We start from the raw sequence: 27,997 nt of genomic DNA, 5'->3' as shown, positions 1-27,997 counted from the left end.
CTCTCCCTTCTGCCCCACCTCTGCAGGGACTCAATTTTCATAAGTCACAGATGGTTTATTTCTCCAGCCTTTGTTCCCCTCAGTGGAAAGAAGTAGGTTTCTTCAGACCAGCCTGAAACAGCTTAAAATATCCTTCTCCCTTCCTGATCACGAGGAATAACATGGTGCATATTTGCAAAGCTTCAAGCAAGGTTTAGAACATTTTAAAGATTTTATAACTGTACTCTGCTCTCAAGTAGATCCTGATTCCTGCATCTAGCTGAAAAAATACTACCCACATAACACGTACTTTGTAACAGACAGCAGGATTTTTGCAACTTGTACATACATACAAAACAACATAAATACATCTAAAACTGCTAAATTTCAGTCAGTTACCCTGAGGTGGAGAAGGGAGAGAGTAGAAATTATTAATTTCAAACTGACACCCCACTCTCAAATACCTCTCTCTTTGAAGTCCAAAGACCTCTCAGGCCTCCAGTGCTTTCCCAGATCCCCTTCACTCCTTCAGGCTTCTTCTGCTTTCCTGAGCTGCTCTAGACATTGCATCCTTCTTCCTTCCTGCCAAGACCTCTTCTCAAATAATAAAAAAAAAATATTACTTTCTTTAAGGGGTATGCTAAGGATGACAGCCAGCAGTACAGTGTTCCTAAGTGTTGTGGGATTTGTTTGCCTTTTTTTTAAATAAGAAAAAATGGGAAGAACCATCAAATCTTTAATTACTCTAGTAAGTTCATCACATTGAAACACCGGTATTTTCCCATCAGAACATTTCAGATCTTTGAATAGCAGATCTTTTAGACCTTTGGATGGGTAAGAGATGTATGAACTCCAACATGATTCAGTAAATTATAGTTTTAATGTTGACGTGGGGAACTTGTGCAATGTTTCCCAGCAAGCAAGCAATCAGGCTACCTGCAGAACAAGTCAATTGCTCCAGTTACTGTCCCATTTTGAGGTCTCCCATATTCAATAAACAAGACACTGAGTCAACACAAACTGACGACTTATAGAACAAAGCAAGACAAGGATAATGCAGACAAAATTATTATCAATACAGTATATGGTATATGCATATTCTTCTAATAAAGATTTTTTTTTCCTGGATTACCAGTATAGGAAAATAGGTGCATCAGCAGCTCATAGAACTGAAATATAAATCTTGCTGTTAAGCATATCTGGGAAGGAAATTAATAAAGTCAAGCCTCCTGTGGCTAGACAATGCACGTCACATGGCAGCTGTCTGTTTCATCCAGAAATAGGGTGCTGAAGACATCATTAAAAAAGGTAGGGTGGTATTTGCAGGCTCTGTCACAGTCAGGATTAAAGTTCACCTCCAGGATCTGAGGTTCCATAATTCTTTTCCCTGGAAAGAACACAAACATTAACTCAATACAAGCTCTAGAGAGATCCTGGATCACCACCTGTCTTTAAGCCAGAGATTACAGAAAGTAATGGGCAAAAAGGCATCTCTTACAACCCAAGCTGGCGAGCCGGTAGGGTGTTTTTATGTCAGTGGGTTTGGGGTTTTTTGGAGTGACACAAGTCTGTTCTACTATTGTTATTCAGAGGACAATTATCCAACTGCTGTGCTAATCCAGTGCCTCATTTAAAATGAGAATTTGCAGCAATTTAACAGGATCTCCCTGATACAGCTTTCTTGCTTGACAGTCTGAATCATCTTCCAGAAAACTCTGCTTCAATTTTCATGTTTCAGTACAAACCTTCCTTTCTTAAAGCTCTCAGGTATCTACCTTTCTAGTTCTAGCAGTCCTGTTCCTTTATGCTCCAGCCACTCCCACACCTGCCATTTCACCTCACGCCTAGAAGGAAGTCAGGAAGTTTAATTTTCTTTTAAAACTTCATCAGTACAGTTCAGCGTTCAGAATCACATGCATTCTGTGCAAAGAGAAAAAGGGTTTCATCTCACGTCTGGATCAAGACCATAAGTGAGGGTTCAAGCTTCTGAGGCGTGGGTAAACCACACTCTGCTCTGCACAGAAGCAGCAACCTGTTTGTCCCCAGGCTGGCTACAGCATCACAGCCCTGACGTTCACACCCACAGCCCCTGTCTTCAGCAGGCTTGGGCCCTACGCAGCTCCTGTCCAGCCAGGGCTGTATGTAAGGCTGGTCCTTCTCCTGCAAGAGCTTTCCTCAAGCTAGTAATGTTAGGGAGTTGCTTTGCCTCTTCCATTCAAGGCAACCCTGGGGCAGGTGAAAGAGCCCTCAGTATGGATGTAGCAGACCCAAATTCAAACCCTCAGAGCACCTGATACAACCAGCAAAAGCTCAATTCCCCACCTCCTGTTTCTCACTCATTTCCCTCCACAAAAGTGACTCAATGTCTACAGAATCAGCCACTGCAGCAGTGGGCTAGGGGCCCCACCCCACACACAACACCTAATCACTCCTCTGGCAAACCTGGGCACAAGCAACTGATTTCTCCTGTGTCCCGAGGAGCACAATGTCACAGGAACAGACACACTTCGTTCTGTTTAACCCTCCCCCAGCAGCCCTTTCTGTGTTGGTGCCTCTGCTGCTTTCCTACCTACGAGAGACAAGTGCCCGGGTTGGGCACACTTACAGAGCAGTTCTGAGCCTCCTGGTGAGACAATAAAAGATTTACCATCTGGCAAATTCTCCTGCTAGTCCTGCACAGCTGGTGGGAGGAAAGGCTCCGGGTAGCTGGCCATGCTGTGGCACTACCATGGCAACAACTGAGAGACGGTCCTGAGGACACCAACAGCAGTGCAAGGGTGAACACGGGCCCTTCCCTGCTTTAATAGGGAACTGTGCCCTGGAGACATGGCCCAAGCCTGGAAGCCCCAGGGAGTATGATGTCTCTAAAGTTGTCATGAAGGGACAGGTATCTCAGACATTCTCTCACCATGAACAGCACAGAACACTCGCTGCTGTCGGAGTGACTAGATTGCTGTACAGTTGGGGGTTTTTGTGCATGTTTGGTGGTTTGTTTTTTTTTTTCCCCACTTTAAAACAGAGGGGGGCAGTAGCGGGAGCACAAGGGAAGCAAGGATCAGGCAGACACAGTTAACAGCTCCCCCAGCATGGCAGATGCTGACCCCATGGGCCACCAATGCCAGACACTTTGGTGTCAGTGGGAGCCCCAGAGCACACAGCTCTCCCTGCCTGAAAACGGGAAGAGTTCAGACAGAAAACTGCATTTCTGAAAAGGTCCACAAATATAAAGAATTCAGCGCTCAAAGAAATGAGCTTCTTACCATCTCTGCTGGTGTCCCACTTAAGCATCAGGTCAATGGCATATATTGCTCTTGATGATGGATAATCACAGATGCCAAGAGGTGCAGGTTTAGCTGAAGCAACTTGGAACAATTCAGCAAATGCCTTAAAAATATTTGCCTAATAACAGAAAAGGAAAGGAGGTTCCATCAAAATCAATAAACGTGTTTTTAGTCACTTCATTCATACAGCTTTTTAGAGTGTGCATAAATTACGTTAGCCAACAGAAGAAAATCTGCACAGCATTAGCTTCAGAATGTGCACCTGGACCTAAAGGCACCACAGTGGAAGTGCCAAGCACCCCGCAATATCCATGGACTTTTCTTGGGAGCAAAGTGGTACTACGGAAATTCTGAAAATAGAGCACTTAATGTAAACATTAACCCCCTTCTCAGACATTATGTACAGTATGGGACTTAGGTGCAGAGGAGGAGACAAAACCCCAGCAGAGTTCTGTGAACACCAGCAGTACAGCTGCAAAGTTCTGACTGACTTTTTCCTGCCTATCAAGCTGCATTCTAACTTTGTTTTGTTTTGTTCTGCAATGGAAAAATCTTCGACCCATTCACACCCTTTCAAAAAGGGTGGCGGGAACATGGAGGCTTTGAGAGAATGGTATTTTGAGAAACAGTCAGATATCCAGTGTGAAAATGAAATAGAAGAGAACATACAGGTGTGAATTTTAGCCCAGAGGTTATACTGCAGTGAACCATTCCTTCTGCACATGAAAAGATGGTGTAATACTTCCCATTCTGCAGACAGGACTACTTCGGGTAACCTACAGCATGTATTTTGACGTCTCTCTCCTCACTCCTTGCAGTCTCTTCCAGCCTGTTTTAAGCCTAATGCTGTGAAACCTGTCATACTCTAAGTATCACTGACTGGATACGAGGTTCTAGTTAAAACAGCTGTAAATTCATTTATGGAAATCTACCCACAGTTGGGTAATTTATTCATACACACATAAATGCTCAGCTACGGTTCATTCTGCGTTATCTAGCTCCTGATAAATATGGAAGAATGCAACAACTCAGTTTTGTGCATGTTTCTGAACCATCACTTTGCATTCAGCTTTTTCTTTCAAGCATGAATTACAAGGAAAAATCCATGAGAAGGCCCTCATCCACCTTCCTGTGTGTTTTATGGAACTAGAGTATCTGGAGCTTGCTCTCTGCAGATAAAAGCAGCCCTAGTATTAGGGAACCATCTGGTTTCTTGGGAAAAGTCATTAATGCAGTGAGGAGGGACAGGGCTCCGGCCAGCTCGATAACACAGAGAAGCTGGGTCAGCAGCTGGAAATTCTGCACTGCAGTCTCAAAGGCAAGGTTTAATTTAATAGAGAGGGGCCTAACTAACTCGCTTGGAGACATCATGCTGGTGGAAGAGGGATCTTTAAGAAAAAAGAGCAGCCTGACTGGTTTTCTGTCAGCATGCCAGGGCAGGCCACTGCAGGCTCTGCAGCAGCCCCTGTGCAGGGACCCTGGGACCAGAGCGCAACGGGAGCCAGGGCAGTCGCCCCCGCCAGCCCCGGGGCAAAGCTGGGCAGTCACTGCTGCCACCAAGCTCACAGAGACATACACCCAGAGCAGTCGCCCCTGCCAGCCCCGGGGCACAGCCAGGCACAGCCGGGCAGTCACTGCTGCCAGCCCCGGGGCACAGCCGGGCAGTCGCCCCTGCCACAAGCTCACAGAGACATACACCCAGAGCTACAGGCCCACAGCTCTGCTTCAAATACAGACCTCAAGACCTGCAATGCCAGGCTGCTGAGATTACTTCAGTGTGATTTCTTATTTACTTTAGTTTCCTGCTTGTTCTGACACCTCCTTATCTTGTGAAGCCATTTGGAACAAAGGAAGCAACAGCCCGAACACCTCAGTGGTTCAGCTTTTCAGAATTAGTATTCTGTTGAAAAGTTGTTTTCAAAGCCTTCACTACTGTTCCAGAGTCATGCAGCGATCATGTGCATCTGTAGTGATGAGCACACTTTATATTCTGCATGAAACATTAAATCTTCACAACCATGGGCTTCGATTATCAACAACCTTGTGCAAAAAAGATGGAACTCGCAAGAAAAAAGATCCTGGTCCCAGGATCCTGAGGGCAGTCAGGACTGGCTTTAATACTAAGACCAATACAAGGAATTCTCAGTGCAACCATGAAATAAAATTCTCAAATGCTAACAACAAAATGTTTGAGGGGGAATTATGCCAAGTTAAGCAATGCTTCTAAACTAAAGGTTAACATCCAATGTGCTTTGTGGAACTGATGGGCATGAAGTATGTCTTATGAGAAAAAAACCCCACCCAACAGTTTGCCAAGTGAGAAAAGATCCATGAACGTTTACATGAGAAAGATGAATTACTGACTTACTTGTACTGTCGTCCAAGGATATTCTGGATATTGTTTTTCAAACAGAGGAATAAATTCTTCACAGTGTACCTAGAACAGTTTGGCAACATCAAAGACTGTTTTGGTTGGAAATGACTGAGCAATCAGATGAGAAGAGAATGGAACATTAAATATTTTTTGCCATTCATACAAATGCAGGTAGGGAACTAGAGAATTATACAGATCCCGAATACCCTCCTTGTCAAAGTATTTCTTGTTATAAAAGATCACACTAAATCATCTTTGGCAACGATGAGCTGCCATTTTAATAATTCTTTCACTGATCTCTACCAACGTGGGCTATATTCAGGATGTAGGTTTGATATTACCTTATACAATCACAGATGATTGGGGGGGAGATTCTAAGGAAATATTTGCTTAGGACTCGGGGTACTTTCAACATCCTGAGTGCTTGTTTAGGTGGATGTGAAATAGGTCATTTGGCAACAGTCACAAAGGAGGCAGATTTCCTGACAGAAAGGTATGGGAGTGTTTTGGGCTGTTTGCTTACCTGTTTTAATGTTACACCAGGAGCATAATTCATGACTGTGAAATGCTTCTCGTAGTCATCCAAGTCATCAAGGGAAAATGCTCTAGGGAATAAAACGGTTCCTTAGTTTCCAAGGTATCAGATTTAACTCTAAGCCCCCCCCAGCTAACGAGGGGAACATACCTACCGGTTTGAGAAGCGCAGCCAGAACACATCATAGACGAACAGCTTGAGCGGCCGCACGGAGCGCAGCAGCACGACGTAACGGATGTCAAATTTAACCAGGCCCACGTCTTCCCGGTGAAACAGGACTGGATTCTCAATGTATTTGCACACTACCTACAACCAAGCAAAACCACTCATGGTAAACAGAATCCAACTGAAATGAAAACAAAGCGTCACTGGATCTCGCCAATCCAAGGCTTCCTTGTATGCTTTTCAGTTTGTCTTTAGAAATGCGCATGAATACACAATGATGTTGTGCAAACAGGTACCTTTCATCAAACTCTGACATCAGGGTAGGGAAAGTGGGAGGCCAGAACGTAGTGATTTTTAAAAATCACAAAATTAATTTTATTTACAATTTCAGTGAGTAATTCTTTGTGCAATTCTGCATTGCAACAACAGGAATGAAGCTGAAGGTGGTACTCTGAGGTATGACCACACATTGCAGCCCTACAAAAAGCTCCACAATTCATCTACTGTTGGCAAAGATGGCACTTCGTGCCACTGAGCAGAGCTGTGGATCAGCAGTAACCATCAGTCAGGTGACAGAAGGAACTATGTGCCAAAATTTGTGACCAATGCTAACTATAGCTGATGTGTGTTCACCTGCTAGTCTGAGGATTAGCGTGAAAGCAGCACCACACCGGCGTATTCATTACTGTCAGGGGAAGTTTTATTTTCTAAGAAAGAAAACACCAGGCTCTGAATTCATCGCTGCAGCAAGTGGAGCTGACAAATTTGTGTCTGAATCGATTCAGAATAGATTGAAACTGCATGCTTATGGCCAGCATATAAATTTTGAAGAAAATAAAAATTCCCTCTTTGTATTTTTGGACCTCCTTCCATGAAGCAGCGTTTTCAGCTCTGCCCTTTCCATCACATCCAAAGCCATGCTCTCTAACCTTTGGGCTGCTTTCCCTGTGCCTGATGATGTTGTTAAGGCTGTTGGTGATGTGGGTATCCAGGCTTCTGGCTAAGTTCCATGGTTTGCATATCCAGTGATTGTCTTCTCCTCTGTGAGAGAGAGAAAGAAGGTGACACTTGTAAGCACCCACCTCCTCCACCTGTCTGAGCATCCACTTGAGCTGACCTACGTACTCCCCTCAGTAGATACTTGACGAAGCTGACAAAGGGAGCACTAGCTTTCACTGATCTTTCTGTTAGGGCCTAGCAGACTCTCACTATTTATTTCCTTCTTCTGTAGCTGACTCCTTCAGAAGGGGAAAACAACCCATCAACCCTACAGCACCACCATGAACACACGCAGTTGACAGCGTGGAAATCATCTGCCAGGAGTCCGAGAACACTCTGGCAGGGTATCGTGCAATTTTCCAAGCTGATTCCCTAATAACACCTCCAAACCATCCACGCTGAGTGACACTAACTCATCTCTTTGGGAAGAACACAGGCAATATCTCAACAGTTCGTACTGCAAGAAGACGAAAGCGCACCACTATCTTCTCACTTTCTAGTACCTAGGCACCTCAAGGGGCAGAATTCTTCAAAACATCCCCCAGGAAAACAGGCAACACGTTGGTGGTTCAATGTATCTGAGTAAGGGCAGGGTAGCACCTGATGTCATCTTTCCTCAATCTGTGAAAGCACCCTGGAAAACTTCTTGAGCTTCATGATAAACAGCAGACGCTGAGCCGAAGTTAGCAGCGTTCACTTCAGAGCGCCTGGTTGGTTTGTTTGAAAATTCCCATCCCTTCCTCCCCGTGCATTGCACAGACTTGCCCTCGCTGCCACACACACGCAGGGGCAGAGGGAAGGAGCGCGCTCTCCTGGTCACGCCAGCCAGTAACAGAATGTAGAGCAAGGCCACACAAAAAAACACCCAACACTCACTGCAAACACATTTTGATGCTTCGTATACCTTTTAAACACAAGGGGTAAGATCTTGACTCGACAAAAAGCAACAGCCGTTGAATCTGTATTCAAATCATGGCAAAGTTTCTGTGTTTCAAAAAGCATTGCTTAGCTACTCTTAAAGAAAATAGCTAAAAAGGTCACACTTTCCAGGCAAAATTCACTTGACAGAAATGCAGCAAGAGCAAACTCACAGTGGGGTAACAGCTGCCAAGCCAAAACGGCAGGCTACTGGTTTTTGAGGGAAGTGGGATCAAGGGAGCACAAAATGTAAGGAAGCGGAAACATGACCCACCTTCTGTCACGCTGCTGAAAGTAGCTGATGAACTGAGGCAATTCGGTCTGGAGGTTAAAAGTACGAGGCAGCCAGCTTGGCCCGTCTGACCCCCCAGCTCGTCTAGAGATGGACGCCAGGCAGTCTTTGACAGTCAGGAGGCTCTCGCAGGGGAACTGGTTCAGCATTACCTCAGGCCTTTCCTCGCTCAGCTTCCTAGAAAACAGAGAAGTTGTTGGCTGAAGGAGGAAGGTTGCAGAGGCCTGCGGGAACACAGTTTTCATAGCAAAAAATTTGTATTATCAGGGGAACAATTGCAACCTATAATCTTTGAAGTGTGAGAAGTTGTAGAGGATGTCTGCTTCTCCCTCCTTGTCTGTGAATACAAAACGGGGATGCGTCAGGTTGCTGAGGACTTGCTGAATGTCTGTGAAAACCCTAGAAGAAGAAAAAGGTGTATCAGGGAAAATATCAGTTTAGCTTCTGGAACCAATCAACTCATGCTTGAACAGAAAAAAGTTTTAAACTTGTTTTTCTACAAGAATTATGCTTTACCAGTACACACTATCTGAGACAATCTCTTCTTAATCCAGAGAAGCATTTTAAATTGAAATGGAACAGATTAAAAAAATCCTATTTTGAGACAGAAATCTCAAAGATAGTTTAGCACCTACAACTTCCCGAGAATGGCTATTCAGAGGACAACGACTAAGTCCCTGACAGAGAGGTGCTAATATGAATTCACTGGTCTACAGGAAAAGTCCCCGAGAGGGAGACACACCTCGTACATTCCTCCTTTGGTGGAAGAGCTGACATGCTCAAATAAGCAGACAGCAATATAGGTTATTTTGCTGATTTTACAGATTAAAACAAGGTCACTTAATTCAGAATTCAGCATGACTCAAAAAGCAAGATTAACACAGACAACAGTTCTCATGGTGAGGGGACACTCAGACTGAGCACTAGCTATTTTTTTTCCATGAGAAACCACTATATTCTTCCTCCTTTCTAGTCCTACTCTTATTAGTTGTGTAACTTTCCTCTCCTCCTCCGCTTCTAACCAGTTGCAAGATACGCTCCCTTGTGAGAGACTGCTTCGAAACGATGAGCTGTAAAACCAGTCCTGTCACGGTGGGAAATATGCTCTCTAAAAAGAGAAGGCTGTAAGATGTTTTGCACAGCTCCATGTGCAGCACACTGCAGTCTTTGTACTCGTTATGCTGGAGCCTCAGACTAAGAGAGATGACTTCACTGCAGGTGAAGAGTCAGACGGGGATCCCCGGTGAAAGAGATCACCAGTCTTTCCCCAGGGTTTCAACAGAGCAGAGTCAGTATCTTCACAGAGCCCCACCAGCACTTCCTTCTGCAACACGTGACTGCTCGGCTTCTGCTTGTACGTCTGCACGCTTGCGGAAGGTACAGTCCCAGATCCGATGAGCTAGATCCACTACAAGTTCCACCAAACCCATTTCATATACAAGTTATCCAAATATCCATTGGTTTGGAGCAACCTTTAGTCCTTGCTGAAGCAAAATGGAATCAAAGTAGGGACCTGAAGATAAAAGGCCTTACAATGCTGCAGCAAGTCCTGAAGCATCCAACATCCCCAAATACACATGCAAGAACAGAGTCAACACAAGAAATACTAGAATGTTAAAGTTGCTCGTACAGTCCCAGATCAGTCCCTTACCAGCACACCCTACACGGTATCACCCCACAAAGACACTAGTCCTGTGTAGCCGGATCCAAACCTAGTGAGCAGGTCTCAGTACCAAAAGGATCATCAGATCTACACAATGGACCTATTCAGCCTGTCAAATCCACTCAACAAATAGGAGCAGCAATAGTTTTGTAGGTGTGGGTTGGGTTTTTTTTCCTTCTTGTGATTAAGCCCCTTTAGCATGGTATGGAAATATTTTGCCAATATATTGCATGTTTTTTTGTGGCAGAGTGCTGGAATGCTGGCCTTCAGGATTCCTGGCTTCTGCCCCAGGCTGCGTGAACCGTATCAGGTTTCCAGCTCAGAAAAAAGGGTATTGGTACAGTCATTCTGAAAAGCAATGTGGTTGGATAAAACTTGTATAATGTTATGTATTTGGAGTGCAGCCACGGCTAGAGTTGGGCTAAGGCTGTACAATCATTTGGTTATCTGCAGAAACAGTGCAGTGGCAGTTGCTTTCTCCAGGGCAGAAGGGAAACCGCAGCTCAACATCAGCATTACACTGAAGCTCTGAAGAGGCACAGACAGGACTCCTTTGCATGTCAGCTACCACAGACCCTGAATGCACTTACAGGTGAAGTTCAAAATCAGGTTTTTACTGAAATCAGTGGAAGTAACTCAAGCAGGAATCTTTGGGAGTCAAGAGCAAGGCTTCCTCCCCCTCCAGCTGCAGCTAGAGCAAATACCTTTGAACCCTCTGGTTCATCAGCTGATAATTCTCACACCAATTCTTCTGAGGTTACCAATGAAGCTGAACAATAACCTAAGGTGTTAAAATGGATTAACAGTGCTTAAGGCCAAAGAAAAAAGTGTAAGCCCTGTGGCAAACTCCTTTACTCCAGTCAGACAGAGGCAACGGTATGAAAAATGCTGCTGTGACAAAGGCCTGAGGCCAAGGCATTTGGCTTTACACAGCATGGAAGGACCCTGGCAGCATCCCGTAACTCCAGTAAACCTTATTCCACACCATTCATTCTCTAGCCATCATTTAACCAGTCAGAGGTCCACCCCCGAACCCCTTCCATGCTTCCAAATCCATCACTGAGTAACAAACTCCCACTGCTGGCTGGGCACCAGCTACTCTTGCCAGCTGAAGAGCAGGGCGTCCTTTACACAGACCGCAGATCCAGCTGAGACGGGGTCACCTCCTCTCCCACAGCCAAAAGGCCATTTCCCCAGGGTTAATTCACTTAGATGCTCTGCGTTAGCTCCACGCCACACAAATACAAGGAGTAAGTAGAAACGTGCAATCCACCACTCCGAACAGCAGGCTTGGAAATAGATTCTGTACTCTTTCTCCCTTAGTTAAGTATGTAAAAAAGTAGAACCCCCCTTCCTAAAAACCTAATACTTCTCTTTCAAAAATCTCCACTACCACACTGAGCTGCCTTTATAGATACACAGCAGACAGTGGTATCTTCTATAATATATAGTTATCAAAGACTATTAGAAAGACAACTTTTTTCCCCCAGTAGCTTATAGCTACACACAAGATTTCACAGAGGTGCTACTCACATTAAGAATAAAAAGCCTGTTTTCTTAATCTTGAAGTCATGCTAAGAAGTTCATGTGCCAGAGCACTTTGGATTACCAATCTTAAAACTAATTTACAGCACACAAAAATGCTGCACAAGAACAGGGGAACTCAATCTGTCTTTGCTGACTGCAGGAACACCACTGAAATAAGTGGATGGAAGATTAGCAGGAAAGTAAGGACATTCCACTTGTTCCAAGTTTTTAAGTTACTCCACCCATTCTATATGCAATCCTCTTACCATAAAAGTCTTGGGACAGTCAAAGGCTCTGGAAAGCAGATGATTTAATATCAGAGAAACACTTTATGTAAGATTAATGTATTTCACTGCCAACACCTACGCTGAGTTTAGTGGTCTGGTTCCCTTAGGTACTCAGTAACATTCCAATGTCTCCCCTGATAATCCACACCCACACATGCATAAAAATACAGACAGGAAAAAATGCACCCCGTCCCATTCTGGGTTGACAGGTGACAGCCCCTACACTGCCATACTCTGGTACCAGCCAACCATTTTGGACCCTGCGTTCCGCTGTCAGTGACACACTGCACTAACGAAGCCACCTCACCATGTTACCTGAATGATTTGTTTCCCCCCCTTGTCACACAGAGACAACCTAGCAGGGATACTATAGTCTGGGATTAAAGAAGGCATTGTTCAGTGGAATTGTGCAAATAAGACAAAGCATGTTAGATGTTAATTTACTCAAAGCATTTGAAGCTAAGAAGCAGTTATGAGAGTCAACTCCCAAAGCACAGAGCTGACAAGACCGATCAAAACCAAGAGCTGTTGTCTCTCATGACAGCTCTTTGGGCATCTCTAAAAAATGACTGATGTAGCTGAAAAGAAACACGAAAGAGAAGATCAAGAGGAAAAAGAGATGATCAAGCCCAACACAAGCTGGAAGGACTTTTCATAGAATTTTGTCTTTGAAACGTTTAGTTCTTCTATCTACCTTTTTTTCAAGCCAGCAATCAGCACAGCTGGACAGAACAATTGCCCTAGGGCAGCAGTTGCTGTTAAAGCCAAAGACCTCCCTGAACCTGTAATTTTGTTGTATCAAACTACACGTACTTGCTCCCCCGCTTTTCAGGATTCAGGTTAAACATTTATTTCGTCTTCCCATATTCTGTTGTAGCTCTACTTGGAAACTGGATGACTAAGAATTTGTCCCAGATTCTCAACTTTGTAACCTCATGATTTTAATTGCTTCCAAATTGCCTAAACCAGTGGCAATACACTAGGCAGAGCATATACATTAACAGGCTCCACACACTGCCATCTGCCTGTCCACAGTGGCAGCCTTAAAACCTTTCAGGCTTCGGAAGAGGCCCAGAGCATGACTGCAGCTCCTACTAGGTCACAGGGACTGTGAGATGCCACCCCTCTCTGGAGGAGCGTTAGATGAGATTCAAAAGGACCGTCTGGCCTCCCACAGGGGCCAAGCTGCTCTCCTTTCTCCTCTGCAGACACGAACGGATAAAGGAGAGGGAATCTCTGAGGAGTGCATGGACAGGGTGTTGATGATGTTCTTTAGAAGCAGGGCAGGAAGGATTTGGCATGAGTTTCCCCATCTCCTTCCCTCCCTGATTTCAATGCCATTCACCTGAAATATGAGATGCAAAATAAAGAGGCAGCAGTGAAAACTAAGTAGACATTTCTTTTCATCTCTGCTAGAATGCATCTACCTCCGACTCCCTTACCTGAAATAGATGCAAGTACACTGGATGAAAAAATAGGTTGTGCTTATCCTCACAGTCTTGTAACCAGAGATCTCAAGTGCACAATGAAATCTAGACCAGTTCTTCTCAAGGAACGTTGTGCAGCGAATAACAAATCCCCTCAACACACGCAGCTGGGGTGTGAATATACCTGCCAAATACATTTCAGCCTAACGTCACCCCTTACACAACACATCGCAAGAACTTGGGTCCCCGTGTGAGGCTCCAAACACCCTGGAGTGCAACTCACTGCCCATGTCACCTGCTAGCACGTGTTTCTGCAATGACACTGGTGATGCGGCAGCCTGGCCGTGCAGTGCCACTGCTCTGCTCACAGAAATCCCTTATCTTTGCACCTTCTTCCAGCTTTCCTCTGAAGCAGTTTCACACCATACGATCCGTACTTGTAGTAAGGCACATACCGAATTTAAAACATCTGAAGTTTTGACAAGATTCCCGTTTGGCAATCTCATCTGAGGAAGGGGAATTCTGTTACGTTTACACAGCACAGTGAGGCACACACACCTCTATGGACGTACATGCTATAATGCAGAAGGGAAGTCTTCAGCCTTTCTTACACACTTCAGTTATACTTCCTAGTGAAAAGCATTACAACATTATGCAACTTTTCTTTCATCCAGAAGGTGGCACTTAATTTAGATTAAAAAAAAATAATTGATTTTTAGAAATTCTGTAAGTGACAATCCATTCACTCTGAAGAATCCAACAAGAACAATTTGCTTAGGATCTTAAGCAAGTGGCTACATGTAAACATGCCTGCAACTCGCCTCTGTTCAATGCTGGAAAGGGCCCTCCAGCCTCAGCACACTGCAATTATTGTAGCAAATCTTGGTAAGAAAGCATTCTGTTTGCAGATACGTACTTGAAAACTTTGTCTTTGTCATAAACTGGTGGGTTTATTGCTATAGGTAGTTTCTCCTTGTTTTCTGATAAAATAGCCTAAAACAACAAACAAAAAAACACCACAAGAAGTTAATACTAGGCACAATGAATGAGCAGGATTAGGTCAAACTCCACAATATTCAGCAGATACATACAGCAGCTTAGACCAGAATGAATTTTAAGGTGTGCACAATCAGGTTCATAAGAGAAGTGACTGAAAACCAACAATCTTTAAGGAGAAGCGACAGGTAAAATATTCTGTATGACTCAATATTCATCCAAGTGCTTTATTATTAGCAATGGCTTGTTGAAGTTTTCTCAAATTTCAAACCTTTACAGATAATTTTCTGCTATTCCTTATCTCCATATAAGTATTTAAATACATCTATACAGGTACATTTGTAGTCACAGTAAAAATGATGGTCCATCTGCATGTCTCATTGGTCCATTGTCTTTGGTGTAAGTGAATCCCACCAAAGTTGCATTTTGAGAAATATACTGTGGTGTGTAATATGCTGCTCAGAAAAATAAATAAATAAATAAATAAAATCAGTATAAGAGCAGAGTCAGAGGCTAGAGGCCATTAGTAAAAAAGGAACAAGAAATATGGCTTCAAGATCAGGGCTTAGAAACACTGTCAAAGCATCCTGAGAAATTCCTGTTTCTCCTAAACATTAAACAACAGAGCAAGTCACAGATGACTGTATGCATAAAAGACAAGGTTACTGTACTTTCAACAAAATGCAAGGCTGACCATTCAGCATGATGTTTTATTACAGATAACTAAAAAAAAACCTGTGGGAGGCTGGAATGTAACTCTGCTCCTGTAAAAATGAGCAAAGGGCTTTTGCAGCCTCCATCTTTTACACCACCTCTGACTGACAAAAAGAAACACACATTTGGATCATGGCTGATACCCTGCCTAAGGAAGAGCTCACAGAAACTCTGGGCTGGCAGAAGCGTACCCCGAGAAACTGAAGTAGCTGCTGCTCTGCGACAGCTCCCCGAGTCCCAGCTGCTGCATCTGCCCTCAGCCTGCAGAGGCGAGATGTCTGTCCAGCCACAGACATCCCTCTTCACCTCCAGGGTTGTTGTGAGGACTACAATCACACATAACTGGAAACCATGAACAAAATCACAATCGTGGTGAGAGGCCTTAGACATCAACTGCTAAAGAACACTGGATGGCACAAACACAAAATAATTCCTGCCGTCACCCACCCACGGGAAGGGAGCCTGTACTTTTAAGAGAAGAGCGCAATTCTCAGAGCAGTCCCAGAGGATTCGTTACTGTCTTTTCTGCAACTCCAAAGCAGGGAGCTGTTGCAGAACAGCAACTACTCCAGTGCCCCCAAGAGATATTTCTTCCATCCCAGACAGTTCACAAGAAGCCGCCTGCCCTGACTCTGGTTTCTGCAGTCATTGCCCAATCACCACCCGTAGCACCACTGGAGTTACAGCCTTTGTGGTCTGTGCTGGAGACCAGGATTAGGTAACAGAACAAAAAGCAGGTAAAAAGTTAAGCCAATGTTGCTGTAACAACTCTGTGATTCTTTTAAATAGAACACTGAAGCTTTCAGGTTTATTTAAAGAAGAATTAGAACATGAAATATAACATCCTTACCTATAGTGAAAGCCAAAACACAGCCCATATAACAACAAATGGCTATTTGCACATAGTAGTAAAGCAGTTGCAGAAATTGTTTGCTGCTGTCACTGTACAATTCTGAAACGGAATGACTTGTCTGTACTTGGTCTGTACGTTTTAGCACATGCAGCCCTGCTTACCTGAAAACAGGGGAACTGGAAGCGTCACCAACACGGTATCTCTTCCAGCCACCTCCCTTCTGTGTCTAAGGGTGTGCTACACCTGAAGCTATCCTCCACTGGTCTGTCACCAGTTAAGACTTTAATCTACACCTAAGCATTCTACAGTAGAAGAAAGCTCTGTCGGTTGGTTCTAGCATCAGTATTTTTCTGTCACCTCTTCTCAAGAGCTGAGTGGCAGAGACACAGTAAAGGCAAAAAGGGATATTTGAGATGTTTTTAAGGTGGTGAAGGAGGGTTCTGTTGGTCCATTTGCCACACACAGTTCTTTTAACTTGACCTGATCAACCCAATCCAGAATTAAAACATGTGCAAAAATTTGCCTTACCAAAGATCCCGGCACTTTTGCCAAGAGAACACCTATAAGACATGAACTACAGGTGCACTGTTGTTCCTCATCTGTAAGTCAAAGTACATCTCTCCCTCTTCTGAAAATGCAAAATCCCAACCAACCAACTCAGATTAGGTTGTTACAAGACAGCAGAGCTATTTTGAGTGCACACCTTTATTTCATCACAGAAGCAGGTTCACGCCATTTCTGACTGGATACTGTTAGTAACAAGCTGCATCCAGCATTTTCTGCCTATCCTCTATCATAAGAAACAGCTGGGGTACAGACTCCTCTTTTTAGAAGCGCTCTTTTAATGCTGTTAGTGGCCAGTACAGCATCCTCATCGCCACCAGGTTTCTTGATTTTTCCTAAAAATGCAGACTTGGTTCACAAAAAGGGGATTCCAAACAACATTAAATTCATGTCCTTAGACTATCACCAACCTTTAGCAGAAAGAAGAGCTCAAAATGAGTACTTTATAACAGGGCCATCCAATTAAAGGAGTCTCTGCTCCAACATCCAATGGTTCTAAACCACGACATTAAATGAGTAGCCAGGCTGAAAAATATAACTACTCCTAAAATAGCAAAACAAATCTTTCTGTAACTTAAGACTGACCAGAAGTGCTACAACAATAAATCCAATGGGTAAGCCTATCAGACAACACATCAAACATCCAGCTGGAAGAGGGGTACCTCACATGAAGGACCTTCTACCCTACTTATAAAAACACTACACAGTATCACAGTAACATATCAGAACTCATTTGGGTTGCTTCGGTTTTTAAACATTTAAATAATACATGTAAGACGTTTTTTGTCTCACCATGCTTTCTTTGAATTTTTTTTTTATTTAATAGCTATACTCTGAAGCAATCAATCTTTAAGCCTAAAGGAAGCAAAACCAGAACTCTTGCAATGTCTTTTAGACACTGCCTCTTCTTAACAGAGATAAAATACGAGATGAACTTGTTACAATTATACCTGGTAATGCTCATCCGACGGCTCTGGCGTAAAACAGTTGACATCCAAGACTTCAGTAGGCACCCACGGTAACAAAATACACTTCCTGATCAAGCGATCCGTTTCCCCGTAAGCATAATCACGAGTCACTTCATCTGCAGCCAAACAAGGAGAACCTTTAGGAAGTGCCTTTCAGCCTCCACTGAAAAATCTTCCTCACGGTGTATCACGCAAATGACCGTCGAGCAGTTAATGAAACCAAAAATACTGTTATTTAACTGTAGAGACAATTAAAGAACTACATTTAAACTATTAAGATGCACAAGTTAGTTTGAAACCGCCCGACTTCTGTGAGTTTAGTCAGACAGATGGACACTGTTCTCCACCACACGGTGGGGGCATAAGGTGGCCCCCGACCAAGGTTACAGGAGTAAGTCACTGGCCTGGCATTTCCCAGCTCCCAGGAGCTGACTTTCTGACTCAAAGCTACAAACAGATTTTTTTAAGGAAATTTTTTAAAACTCTCAGATGACTGAATCACTAGTTTCACTAAGACAGTGATGCGAGATTTAAACTCTCTGCAACAAAACATCAGCAACATTTTTGGACTGATAAAGGCCTCTATATGACATACTCTGTGGAAATACCAGGCAGATAACTTCTCAATTTGATAGCATTACAAATACACCATCATTCTGGTCTTGCAATATTTGTTCCACTGTGAAGTGTTCAATGATTTGTAAGAATATGGCCTGCTTTCTATTGTGAACATAAAAAAAAAAAAGTGATCAGACACACACTCACCACCAGTTTCAAGGTCTCTCAGAGGCCAGAGAACTGTGTAGGCAATTTGCTGAGGCATATAAAACAGTGGTGCTGTTGCAAAACTGGGCTGGTCCGAATGCTGAATGCGCGATCCAAATTCATCCATAATGTACCAGACAGGAACCTTCTCCTCTGCAGTCTGCGCGGTTAAAGAGAGCGAGACACCCTGCGCGTACCAGTTGCTAGAAAAGCCTGGCGAGACAGAAGGTGCTGGCAGCACCCGTTCCCATTCCCGGCTCTAGCCAAGGTGATGAGCCCTGAGGCTGAGCCCACCCCGCCGGCAGCCACTGCTGGGATCAGCCACTTCCCACCACACCTGCACAGTCCCACCCTTCGTACACTACTGCTCATGCCTACCAGACCCCTTCCCCTGCGCCCAGTGAGGCAGTTCAGGGAGCTCAACCAGCAGAAGGATACTTGGTAGGGTTAGTTTTCCTTCAGTTTCTATCAGAATCTGTTTGCTAAAAGGAGTTTGAAGTTTAAGCTTAAGAGTAGTGGAGAGCAGAACTGACTCCTGGCACAGCAGCTGGCTGTGAGAGTACTGAGCCCCTTCCTGCAACGCTTGTCACAACATCCTCAAGGAACGACCTCTACATTGCTTGGTAGCACTACTGTTGCCTTTTTCCACAGGCAGAAATGAAGCAGAGATTAGACTTTAAGATATTCAAGCACCCCAGTGCCAGAAAGGGGAAGAGAAGACAAGTTCAACTACAGGTTGAATTAATTGTCTTCCATGAAATCATTTTTCAAGTGGTAACAGCTAGTTCCACCTGACTCAAGTCATTCATGACAACAAGATGGGAAACAAAGACATAAGGTAGAAAGGTTGAGAGATACTCCTCTGAGCTCCTTTTTATTTAAAAGAAAAAAAGAGAAAGCAGTCGTAACAAATCTCTTTCTCGGGGATGTTTCATGGCTGATAGTACTGTGAGCCAAGGCGATACCTTAGCTGATCGAGAAGGCCACTCCAGAGAAGCCCTCGAGCCCTGAGCTAACAGGCGCAGGCTGGCCGTGCCCGCACTGCTCAGGGTTAACCCTGCCCATCTTGCACAGCGCTCGCCCCAAAATATTCACTTTTCTCCTCTTTAACTCAGGAGACTCACAGTAGCCGAGGAGCTACACTGCAGACCCCACAGAGGGGCTTTTAACTGAACCCCGAGGGCTGTTCTCCCTCAGATGTGGCACGCATGCACCCGAAGGGGCCTGAAAGCTCCCAACATGCTGGTACCATGAGGGACCATGCGGGGCAGAGGCGCCAAACTCAGTGTGGTTTATCTACCTAAAAGTAGCCGCCCTTGGACTAAGCTATGCCTAGAAACACTCAGGCTCCTTCTCCACGCTAGTGGGTTCCCACCTGCGGGGGAGCCGTCACTGACACAGTAGGGACGAGCAGCTGCCAAATACACCCCAGGCAGTTATCGACAGTGTAGACACACCCCTGTCTGTCAGGTGCTCTGCTCAGGTGAGGAAAGCTGTGAGCATAGCCGAGACACATCATGTGAGACAGCTGATCCGTGAGAGGTTCCTTCCTTCGCCATAAGAAATTCTGAGTAGGAAAAGACGCAGATAACAGAGAAGCAGATCTCCCCTTCTAGCTTCCTTCTTTTGCAGCACTCTTCCCCTCTCTATGAAAAGCCCCTGAAAGTTCTCATCAGAAAGCTGGCAGCAAGCCACTGGGTATTTCATCCCTACACGGCATTTGCTCTCCTTCCAAGTAGTTTATTCTGAAATGCTTGTAAAGGACCAGTTTTTTAATTGAAAGATGTATTTTTGTTAACAGCCACGTAGAACTTTTTTCGCATCCTAACCGGGCTTTACAGAGCCTTACCCCTTGAGAAAGCTGGTAGGTCTGATTGTATTTCCACATCTCCTGCAACACTTGCTCAACGCTGCCCTCGTCGGGGACCTCTCCGTGGAAGTTGATGCCCATGAGGTTGGCCATCCTGTGCAGCAAGCCTGGGACCTGCAGCAGCTGCTGGCGGGCTCCCTCCACACGGTACGTCCAGGCGTGGTCGATGAGGAAAATGCTTAAAGGGGATTTTGGTAACATTACAGCGGTCATCTGTACACGTATGCAGACAAACGGCCTGTGAATAAGAGCTACATTTCCTCGCTGATGGTTTGATAACTAAGTCTTCTCTTACTCACAAAGTACACATTGTGACCTTACAGGTTAGGAACAATTTCCCAGCAGTAACTTACACTCTGCTTTTGTTCCCTAAATGGAACTTACTGTGCATCAGTATTTCCAGGAAAATGAGGAGCAAACACAGAACAGGGCACTCAGTTTGTAAGCCCAAATCCCTTTAAAGGCTGGGAACACAAGAGATTCTTCCCTTTTGATCATTATTACCTCCACTGCAACAACCTGATACTCTTGCCTGAAGGAGAACAATACATTATTTTGCAAAAGTGTTCAAGGACCTTATTAGCCATCAGCTCTGTGACATCTACCATGATTGTAAAACTGGGTGGAGAGATCTGATCACCAAAAGCCTGTATTGTTTGCTATTAAAAAAAAAAAAGATTAAGGTTTTTCGCTTGTTTCTTCTTGGGTTTTTTTGTTTCCCCCCCCCCCCGGTCAGGTCTTTTTAGAAAAAATGCAGTTCAAAAAGAATTACCACTCTTACCCAAACCAAAATCATATACAAGCTTCCCTTGACGAATTTAACCCTTGTCTAGGCTGCATGTGTTTTTACAGGAAACATACAGTTATTCAAACAGAAGGGTTCTCCATATTTTGGTTAGATCCTGAGAGTCAAATCAGAGGAGAATCTGAATTCTACTTGCTGAAAGACACCCAAAACCAAACAAGCCCACCCCACCCCTGTATTTCAGAAAGTTAAAAACCCGTGAGCTGTCACGTCCACCCAGTGTCCCTGAACAACTGTCGTATCTGATCCCACATACAGAAGAAACCTCACTGACAATTAAAGACTCCCTGAATGCCAAGGTCAGGCTCTCTGGGAATCTGTTAGCCAACAGGTGTGCTGCTTTTCTGCCCCTACATCCCTACACCTGCATGCTGCAAAGCTGCCTGAGATTATCACAGGAGCTGCTTTGAACTTGATCATTTAAGTGTGTTCTCAGACTCAGGAAGGCAATGACTTCGGTAAAAGCAGGCATGTAAAGGTAGATACCTGTGTTCTGGGTCAGTTTTACTCAAGTCTAAATTGAGATTTTTAAACTTTATGTTTACATAAGACCTAGTAAGTATGAAAATTCTGGCACAAGAAGTTGTATAGAACTGAGCAGAACTCTGCGTAGATATGAAGCAGATCTGACTTCAACTCGCTGCCATTTATTAGTATTGTGACAAATAGCCTGTTCCGTGTTTGAAATCAAGAACACAAAAAGCTGTGTTCTAACATTTAAGTTAAGTGGTTTCTTATGCAACTTTCTTCTAGTTTTATATCGGCATGCTAGTCTCATATTCATGACAGATAAGCTGATCCTGAAGAAAGCCAAGAGTAACTTGATGTATTCAATGCTATACACATGCATAGCCATGCAATCACACTTTTGAATTATATTTCAGCCAATTGGAGGAAATTTAATAGGCCACGGATCATTACTTGGAAGCTGTGTAGTACCTCCTTAACCTGGGATTTGTGAAGATCACAATTATTTCTTCCGTTTTTTTTTTTTCCCCCCCAAGGGCACACAGTTTTGCAGATACCGAGGTTTTGTTTTCTTTCTGCAGAATTCATTTCAAGGTTGCCTTTTCACTATTTTCTCCTTCAGTTTACTAAAACCAATTTCTAAGCGTCTTGCTGCATGATTTAAAAAAACCTGCTAAGATACTTGCACTCTTGGTACCCTTTGCAAGATGTGCCTCATGGCATGCTCCTTCCTCAAACAAGCAGCTATCTCTTATAGTAAGAAAAGAGGATTTCTGAATAGGATCAAACAAGCTTTAAAGCAAACTGTCCTTATCATCTTAGGGTTTAAGACGACTCAAGGAGTGAACGCTGGCTCTGAAATCACTACTCACCTGTTGGGATTGGAGGCTTGAAGCCCATTCTCATTTGTTACAATAACTTTGAAACACGGTTCATTTCCAGGATTTGGTCTCTTTTTAAATTCTTCTTCTATTTCTTCATCGCCTTCTTCCTCCTCATCCACCTCTTCTACTTGCATTATACCAAAGTAGTCCCCAGCATCAAAAACCTGAGTTTGAAAGTGCACAAAATATTAAGCAGTTGGTTGAGGTGCTACCCTGATATGCACAAGTCACGCAACACTGAAAGGCACTTGGAGACAATTTTGGCCTGCAGTCTGATAAAATTGGCATTTTTAACTGAAGAGATATACGAACAACAGCATTTATTCTTTAACATTTTAAATACAGTCATCTGAGAAATTTCTTTAGTTAATATTGGCAGGAAGCTTTGTTGGTTTCTTTGGTACCAACAGGTCTACTGATGACTATTATTTAAACTCCTCAAAGAATTCTAGATGCTGAAAATGGAGTATCTTTGCTCAACTTTGTCACAATCAACAGCTGAAGACCTGCAAACCAGGTTGTTACCCAGGCTCTGCAACCATACTAAAGTCCCTGAAGGCCTCTGAAGGAGCAGAGCTTCCACCACTCATGTTCTGGACCAGTTATGAAATCTCAGCATGTTTCCCCGTCTCTTCTTTCCCTACACAGGGAACTGTCTGTGCTCGGCCACCTCCGTCCGACCTGGGAGATCCCTTACACTGCTGCAAGTTAAGGTCTATACCTTACCTCTACCAGGGTGCTGAAAGGGCTTTGTTTGCATTCTTGCCTACTGCGGATGTAACATCTTGATCTAGAACCTACATAAATTAAGTAGGTCACTACACAAGTAGTGTAGTTTTTCCCTTCTGCCAAAATCTTGTCAAATGGCAGGCTCACATATCTTTCTGCAGAACCAAGATGCTACTGACAACTTCTGTGATTTTAAAGTAAACATGTGCTTTTCAGAAGAAAAAAGAACGCACAGCGTCTCAGAGGTCTTTTCAAATCTTTCCATGAGGAGTTATTTCACTAAGTCACTCACACTACATAACGAACCAGGCAGGGGCCAACCCATCATTTGCCTCAACTAATCTCACTAGAAAGCAGCAGGGAGGGAGGACAACCCACAAGTGTTACCTCTAGAGTTACTGGTTTAAGGTGTCAACCCAGCCTCTGACACCCTGTTATTAGAAGTCATTACTTCTAGACACAGACGGCTTCTTAGCTGTAAAGTCCCAGTAGCAGCCACAAGCTTTTATTTGTTAAGTAAGGGTAAGTATTTCTGCTAAGCCCCAACAGGAGGGTGTGGAAATCAGCTCCACCTCTGTAAAGCAAGGCCACCTAGACAGAGCAGAGCGCTGCCCAAAGATGGCTAGCAAGGGAGGAAGGGGTGGGGAAACAACACCTGCTTCAGGTACCACAGAGCCGACCCAGGTGGAGAAGCGCCCCAAAGCCCCTTCTGAGGATCAGGGGTCGGTGCTTTCCTTTGAGCTGGGGGTGGAAACAGAGGATGCCAACAGTACGTCAGCTAACTCCACATACACATTTTTCTTAGGGCAAGGAAAATTACACTGCAAAAAACCACACTGGAGATTAAAAAAACCACACCTATTTTTGAAAAATATCAGGAACCACCTTAGTATCTTCCACTTCAGCAGGCATCAAGCTGGCTAGCAGCTCTAATTTATTTCTAGTTTTCCCGTTTTGCTGGAAGAGAATACTCAGTAGTGAGGAGTATCACCACCTCTTCCTGCCCTCCCACAGAGCATCAGATTGTAGCAGCTGCAGTTTGCAAAAACTTTCCCCTTTTAACACCTTTTCAGTGGAATTAACCTAAAAATAAATCCTCCCTGAGAAATCCTAACCTTGAAAAAGTGAACGAGGTGTATTCCTCATCTGAAGCAATTCTTGGAGCAGCAGCTCAGGACCACTGTAACTGGTGGCTTTTTGTGAGGTTTTTGTTTTTTTAAAGTACCAGTCGACAACACTAACGGTTGTCGCGCCCGGCCAGCGGTGTGGATGCAGAGCCCTTCGCACGGGGGGATGGCCCCGCTGGCCCCCCCTTCCTCCCACCCACTGAGACAGGCTGTCACCCCCTGAACCCGCAACAAAGCCGCGCCAGGAGAGGAACCTTCAGCTGCCCGAGGCAAGCACCAGCTGGGAAAGATGGCACAGCCGGTTTGAAAAGCAGAGCCTGGCCGGGAGCGGAACGGAGAGCTCGCGTGACGCCTCTGCCACGGCAAGTCACACGCTCTGGAAGGCAGCAACGGGGCAGGCAACACATTTCGACAGCACAACTGTTCGCGAGAAAACATGCTTGGGCAAAATCACTCCTTCTCCACGTTCAGGTGCAGCTCCCAGGTAACAAACCTACCGAAGCAGAGGAGGGGATAACAACGCAGGCACATGTCATGACACCTACCACCCACCTGCACCTTCAGCCAGCTCCTTTCAGGCACGTTACAAACTGCTCTGGAGACCCCAGGGAGGCTCTGAGCAACAGCCTGCCCTCCCCTGCTCTGGAAAGTAAAGTCTAGTAGTATTGATCATGCTGCATTCCTTCTAGTAATTAATTAAAAGCCTCCATTTCTAACTGGAATGAAACACCAAGCAGTTCTTTGCCAACAACATCTTAGGGACACAAAAATCTTGCCACAATACACAGAAGCCTGACACATAACTTAGCATATGGCTGGAAGAGAGAAAAAAAAAAAAAGATTATGAATAAAACTGGAGGCAGGCACTGTATTTCCCAGGCTTATAACCAGGCTGTCCTGGTTTCTCCAGGAACGTAAGAAACAGCCACTCTGCTGGAAACAGAACTTTAGGGTTTATAGTAAATTATTACACATATGTATGGTTTGTTTTTCAAGTTTCTGCTACAAACAGAAAACTGCCTTCCAATGGACACTGAATGTTAAACGCAAAATAAAGCGGGTTTTGATCTAGCAGATCTACCATGTTTTGAACGAGTAACCCAATTTAATTCACGGTTACATAATGCTCTCAGAAGGAAACCTGCTCCAGCAGATCTCAGGGTAAATAAAAAGCCCTCCTCCACTTCCCTCACATGCTGTAAGGTACACGCAGGGGGCACTCGCTGGCACTGCTGAAGCACGTGTGTGTGTTGGAAAACAGCTCCTGGGCTGGGCTCCAGAGGTACTGAGGTAAGAGATTTTTATCTGTATTATGGATGCATATTTTCCAAGTTCTCTGCTAGAAAGTTTTAATCTTTGCAACAGGTTAGGACAAAGGAAATTCCTCCCACACATGGAACAAGGAAACTCATCCTACGACCCATGTTGCACTGATTCCCCCTCGCTATTCTTTATGACCTAGACTCCCAAAACATTTCCATCCTTCTCCTCCTCTGCTTTCCTGACTGCTGCTCCTCCACCACGACCCCGTAAGTCAGGTCCTGCAGCTCTGCCTCCCCAAGAGCTCATCCCAGTCGGTCGTGCTTCCCACTGTAATTCTCCCAGTCTTCTCCATATCCCCCTGACCTTCTTCTGGATAAAGCCCAGAAGCTGCAACAGCAGAAACAAGCACCATCAGCAGCCTAACTTATCCTCCTAAGCAGAGCGGAGCCATTAAATCTCTCCCCGCGGGCAGTGGGACGCTCAGTGCGAAGGGCAGGCCCAGCCGCAGAGGGGCACAGCAGGAGCAGCCCGATGTCTCAGGGCAGGCGTTTCACCCAGCCGCCCTTCCCCACCGCAGCCTCCCTGAGAGCACCAGCGCCACGGGGCTCCTCTCGCTCCGCTGCCTCACCTGCCGAATTTCCGACAAAGTGGGTAACGTGCACAGATCTCAGCCACAGGTCACAAATCTTAAGCTTGCATTCCCTCACAGGAGGGTTCCACGGACTGCCGGCTGCTCCGGCTTTCTCATACCAGCATAGGGCAACACAACAGCCTGCGACTCGAGGCTCCCTTAGCAGCTTTATGCTGCCTTCTAGTTCACCCACCTCTTCTACACCCCTGCTCATGCCTTCCTATTTAAGCAGAGCCGTGGATATTCCCTGCTCCCAGCCACCTGTACACGTTGGCTGAGAGGGGCATAACAAGAATCTTGTTTGTGCCTGGGCATATGCTTGAGTTAATGTAGATTTATTTTCTCTGTAACATACACGTATTGCTGTTATTAGCAGTACCAGACACACAACAGCAGGAACATATTCATCAGCAATAGAAAGCAGCAGGAACATATTCAGACCCTAAACTGACTATAAACACTCAGATTATATCACGACTTGCTATGCCTCCCTCCCACCTCAACTTTAAAGTTGAGGTGGGGAAAAAAAGCAATCAAGTAAATAGAAATCAGCTGACTTGGCATGGGTGCTCACAGACATCCCCTCTCCTTCCCCACTGTCCTACACTTCCTGCCCAAACATCTCATCCTGTCTTTGCTTCTCCTGCTCATCATGCTCTCTAGCACCCCACCACCTGCTCCCTTCTCTCCCCGTACCCTGGGGTTCCCATCTGATCTCTTTCCCTCCCCAGGACTGAAAGTTCACCTCATTCTTATTTCCTTCTCCAGGTATCCTCCAGACTCCCTTCCCTAGAGCACTCTCAAGTCTCCAAACAATTAGTTTTGCGTCACGTCTCTTTCCCGCCTCAGTTCCTTGCTCCTTTACTCCAACAGATCCAAACCAGCTTTCCTCACCAAGGAGGCTGGCTGTGTACGTGCAAAACAAAAAAATTTCTAAATTCAACTTGTGTTTTTACAAGCTCTTTGTCCAAAACGACTCTTCTCAACTTTGTTTCTCTTCCCTTTCTCATCACAAAGCTCCAGGGAGCAAGCAGATGGTTGCTAAAAACACAGGTGAAAAGGGATTCTCCATCCTGGGGTGTACCTGTGCCCTGACACTCTCTTTAGTTCGGGGCCAGGTCCAGAGACTCCCAGTGTCAGCTTCAGCTGAGAGGCAGACAGCTAGCCCCTGCGAAGGGATGGTCTGCGTGCTGCCTGGGCAGGCCTGCACCGGGGGCTCATGGAGGGCAACGTCCCCAAACCCACGTCACTGCCCCCGGAGTGGCGATTTTACAAAAGCTTACACCTTGCCCCAAATCTGCCCTGATAAAGAGTCGCCCAGCACCAGCGCTCTGAGATGCTCTACAACGTGGTCCTTGTGTTGTTGTTTTAACCGTTCCCAGAACATCCTTCTACCACCATCCCTGTTCTCTGAGGGAGCTGGAGGAGCTTTTACTCAGATCAGGAAAAAACAAACAAACCAACCGGCTGACAACCCTCCCAGAAAACAGCCTCAGAGGGGTAACTCACACGTACATGAGACAGGCTGCCCGTGCACAGCTATAAATGACCAAGACAGGGCAGCCCAGTGCGGGAGCAAACTGGGGAAAAGAAACAACGAAAGATGAGGTTAAAGCCAGCCCAAACCACAATGCGTTAACACACGGCAAGCTCCTGACTTTAATACTATCGCTGTGGCTTTCCTGACTTTCTGGCCAAAAGGGCTGGGGGCTGCAGGCCGTACTTCCCGCCTGTCACCGGGATCCCCAGACGCCTTCGAGCTCCGCAGCGGGACGGAGCCGCACTCGCACCGCGCACCCCCCCACGGCCGGGTTCTCCTCCATGGCGGGTCTCCCCCACGGCCGGGTTCTCCCCCACGGCGGGTTCTCCCCCACGGCGGGTTCTCCCCCACGGCGGGTTCTCCTCCACGGCGG

The 27,997-nt window shown here is 45.2% G+C and overlaps 1 protein-coding gene across 1 annotated transcript; it reads right to left on the bottom strand.

Moving 5' to 3' along the window:
• Positions 1 to 840: 840 nt before the first annotated feature.
• TTLL12 (tubulin tyrosine ligase like 12) lies at positions 841 to 22,498 on the bottom strand. The gene is made up of 13 exons (XM_026867815.1): positions 22,323 to 22,498; positions 20,157 to 20,355; positions 18,308 to 18,467; positions 17,525 to 17,658; positions 14,364 to 14,440; positions 8,826 to 8,942; positions 8,526 to 8,720; positions 7,264 to 7,375; positions 6,324 to 6,475; positions 6,158 to 6,239; positions 5,629 to 5,697; positions 3,240 to 3,378; positions 841 to 1,366 (listed from the first exon to the last, which is right to left on the bottom strand). Exons 1-13 carry the CDS (start codon positions 22,466 to 22,468, stop codon positions 1,215 to 1,217), a joined length of 1,734 nt encoding a protein of 577 aa, XP_026723616.1. The 5' UTR covers positions 22,469 to 22,498; the 3' UTR covers positions 841 to 1,214.
• Positions 22,499 to 27,997: the final 5,499 nt, after the last annotated feature.

Source organism: Athene cunicularia (genome assembly GCF_003259725.1).
Source record: "Athene cunicularia isolate RWA chromosome 1 unlocalized genomic scaffold, athCun1 chr1_part2, whole genome shotgun sequence".
Lineage (NCBI taxonomy): Eukaryota > Metazoa > Chordata > Aves > Strigiformes > Strigidae > Athene > Athene cunicularia.
The sequence above is the reverse complement of the archived record's forward strand: the minus strand, read 5'-3'. Positions and strand labels throughout refer to the sequence as shown.

Bases quoted from the DNA above. Each gene is read 5' to 3' on its own strand.
- TTLL12 (XM_026867815.1), bottom strand. From the start codon at position 22,468: ATGCAAGTAGAAGAGGTGGATGAGGAGGAAGAAGGCGATGAAGAAATA. The intron at 14,441-17,524 runs GTATAATTGTAA...TTGTTGTTTTAG, and splicing joins CGTCGGATGAGCATTACCAG to GCTATTTTATCAGAAAACAA. The intron at 7,376-8,525 runs GTGGGTCATGTT...TCTCTCTCACAG, and splicing joins TTTCAGCAGCGTGACAGAAG to AGGAGAAGACAATCACTGGA.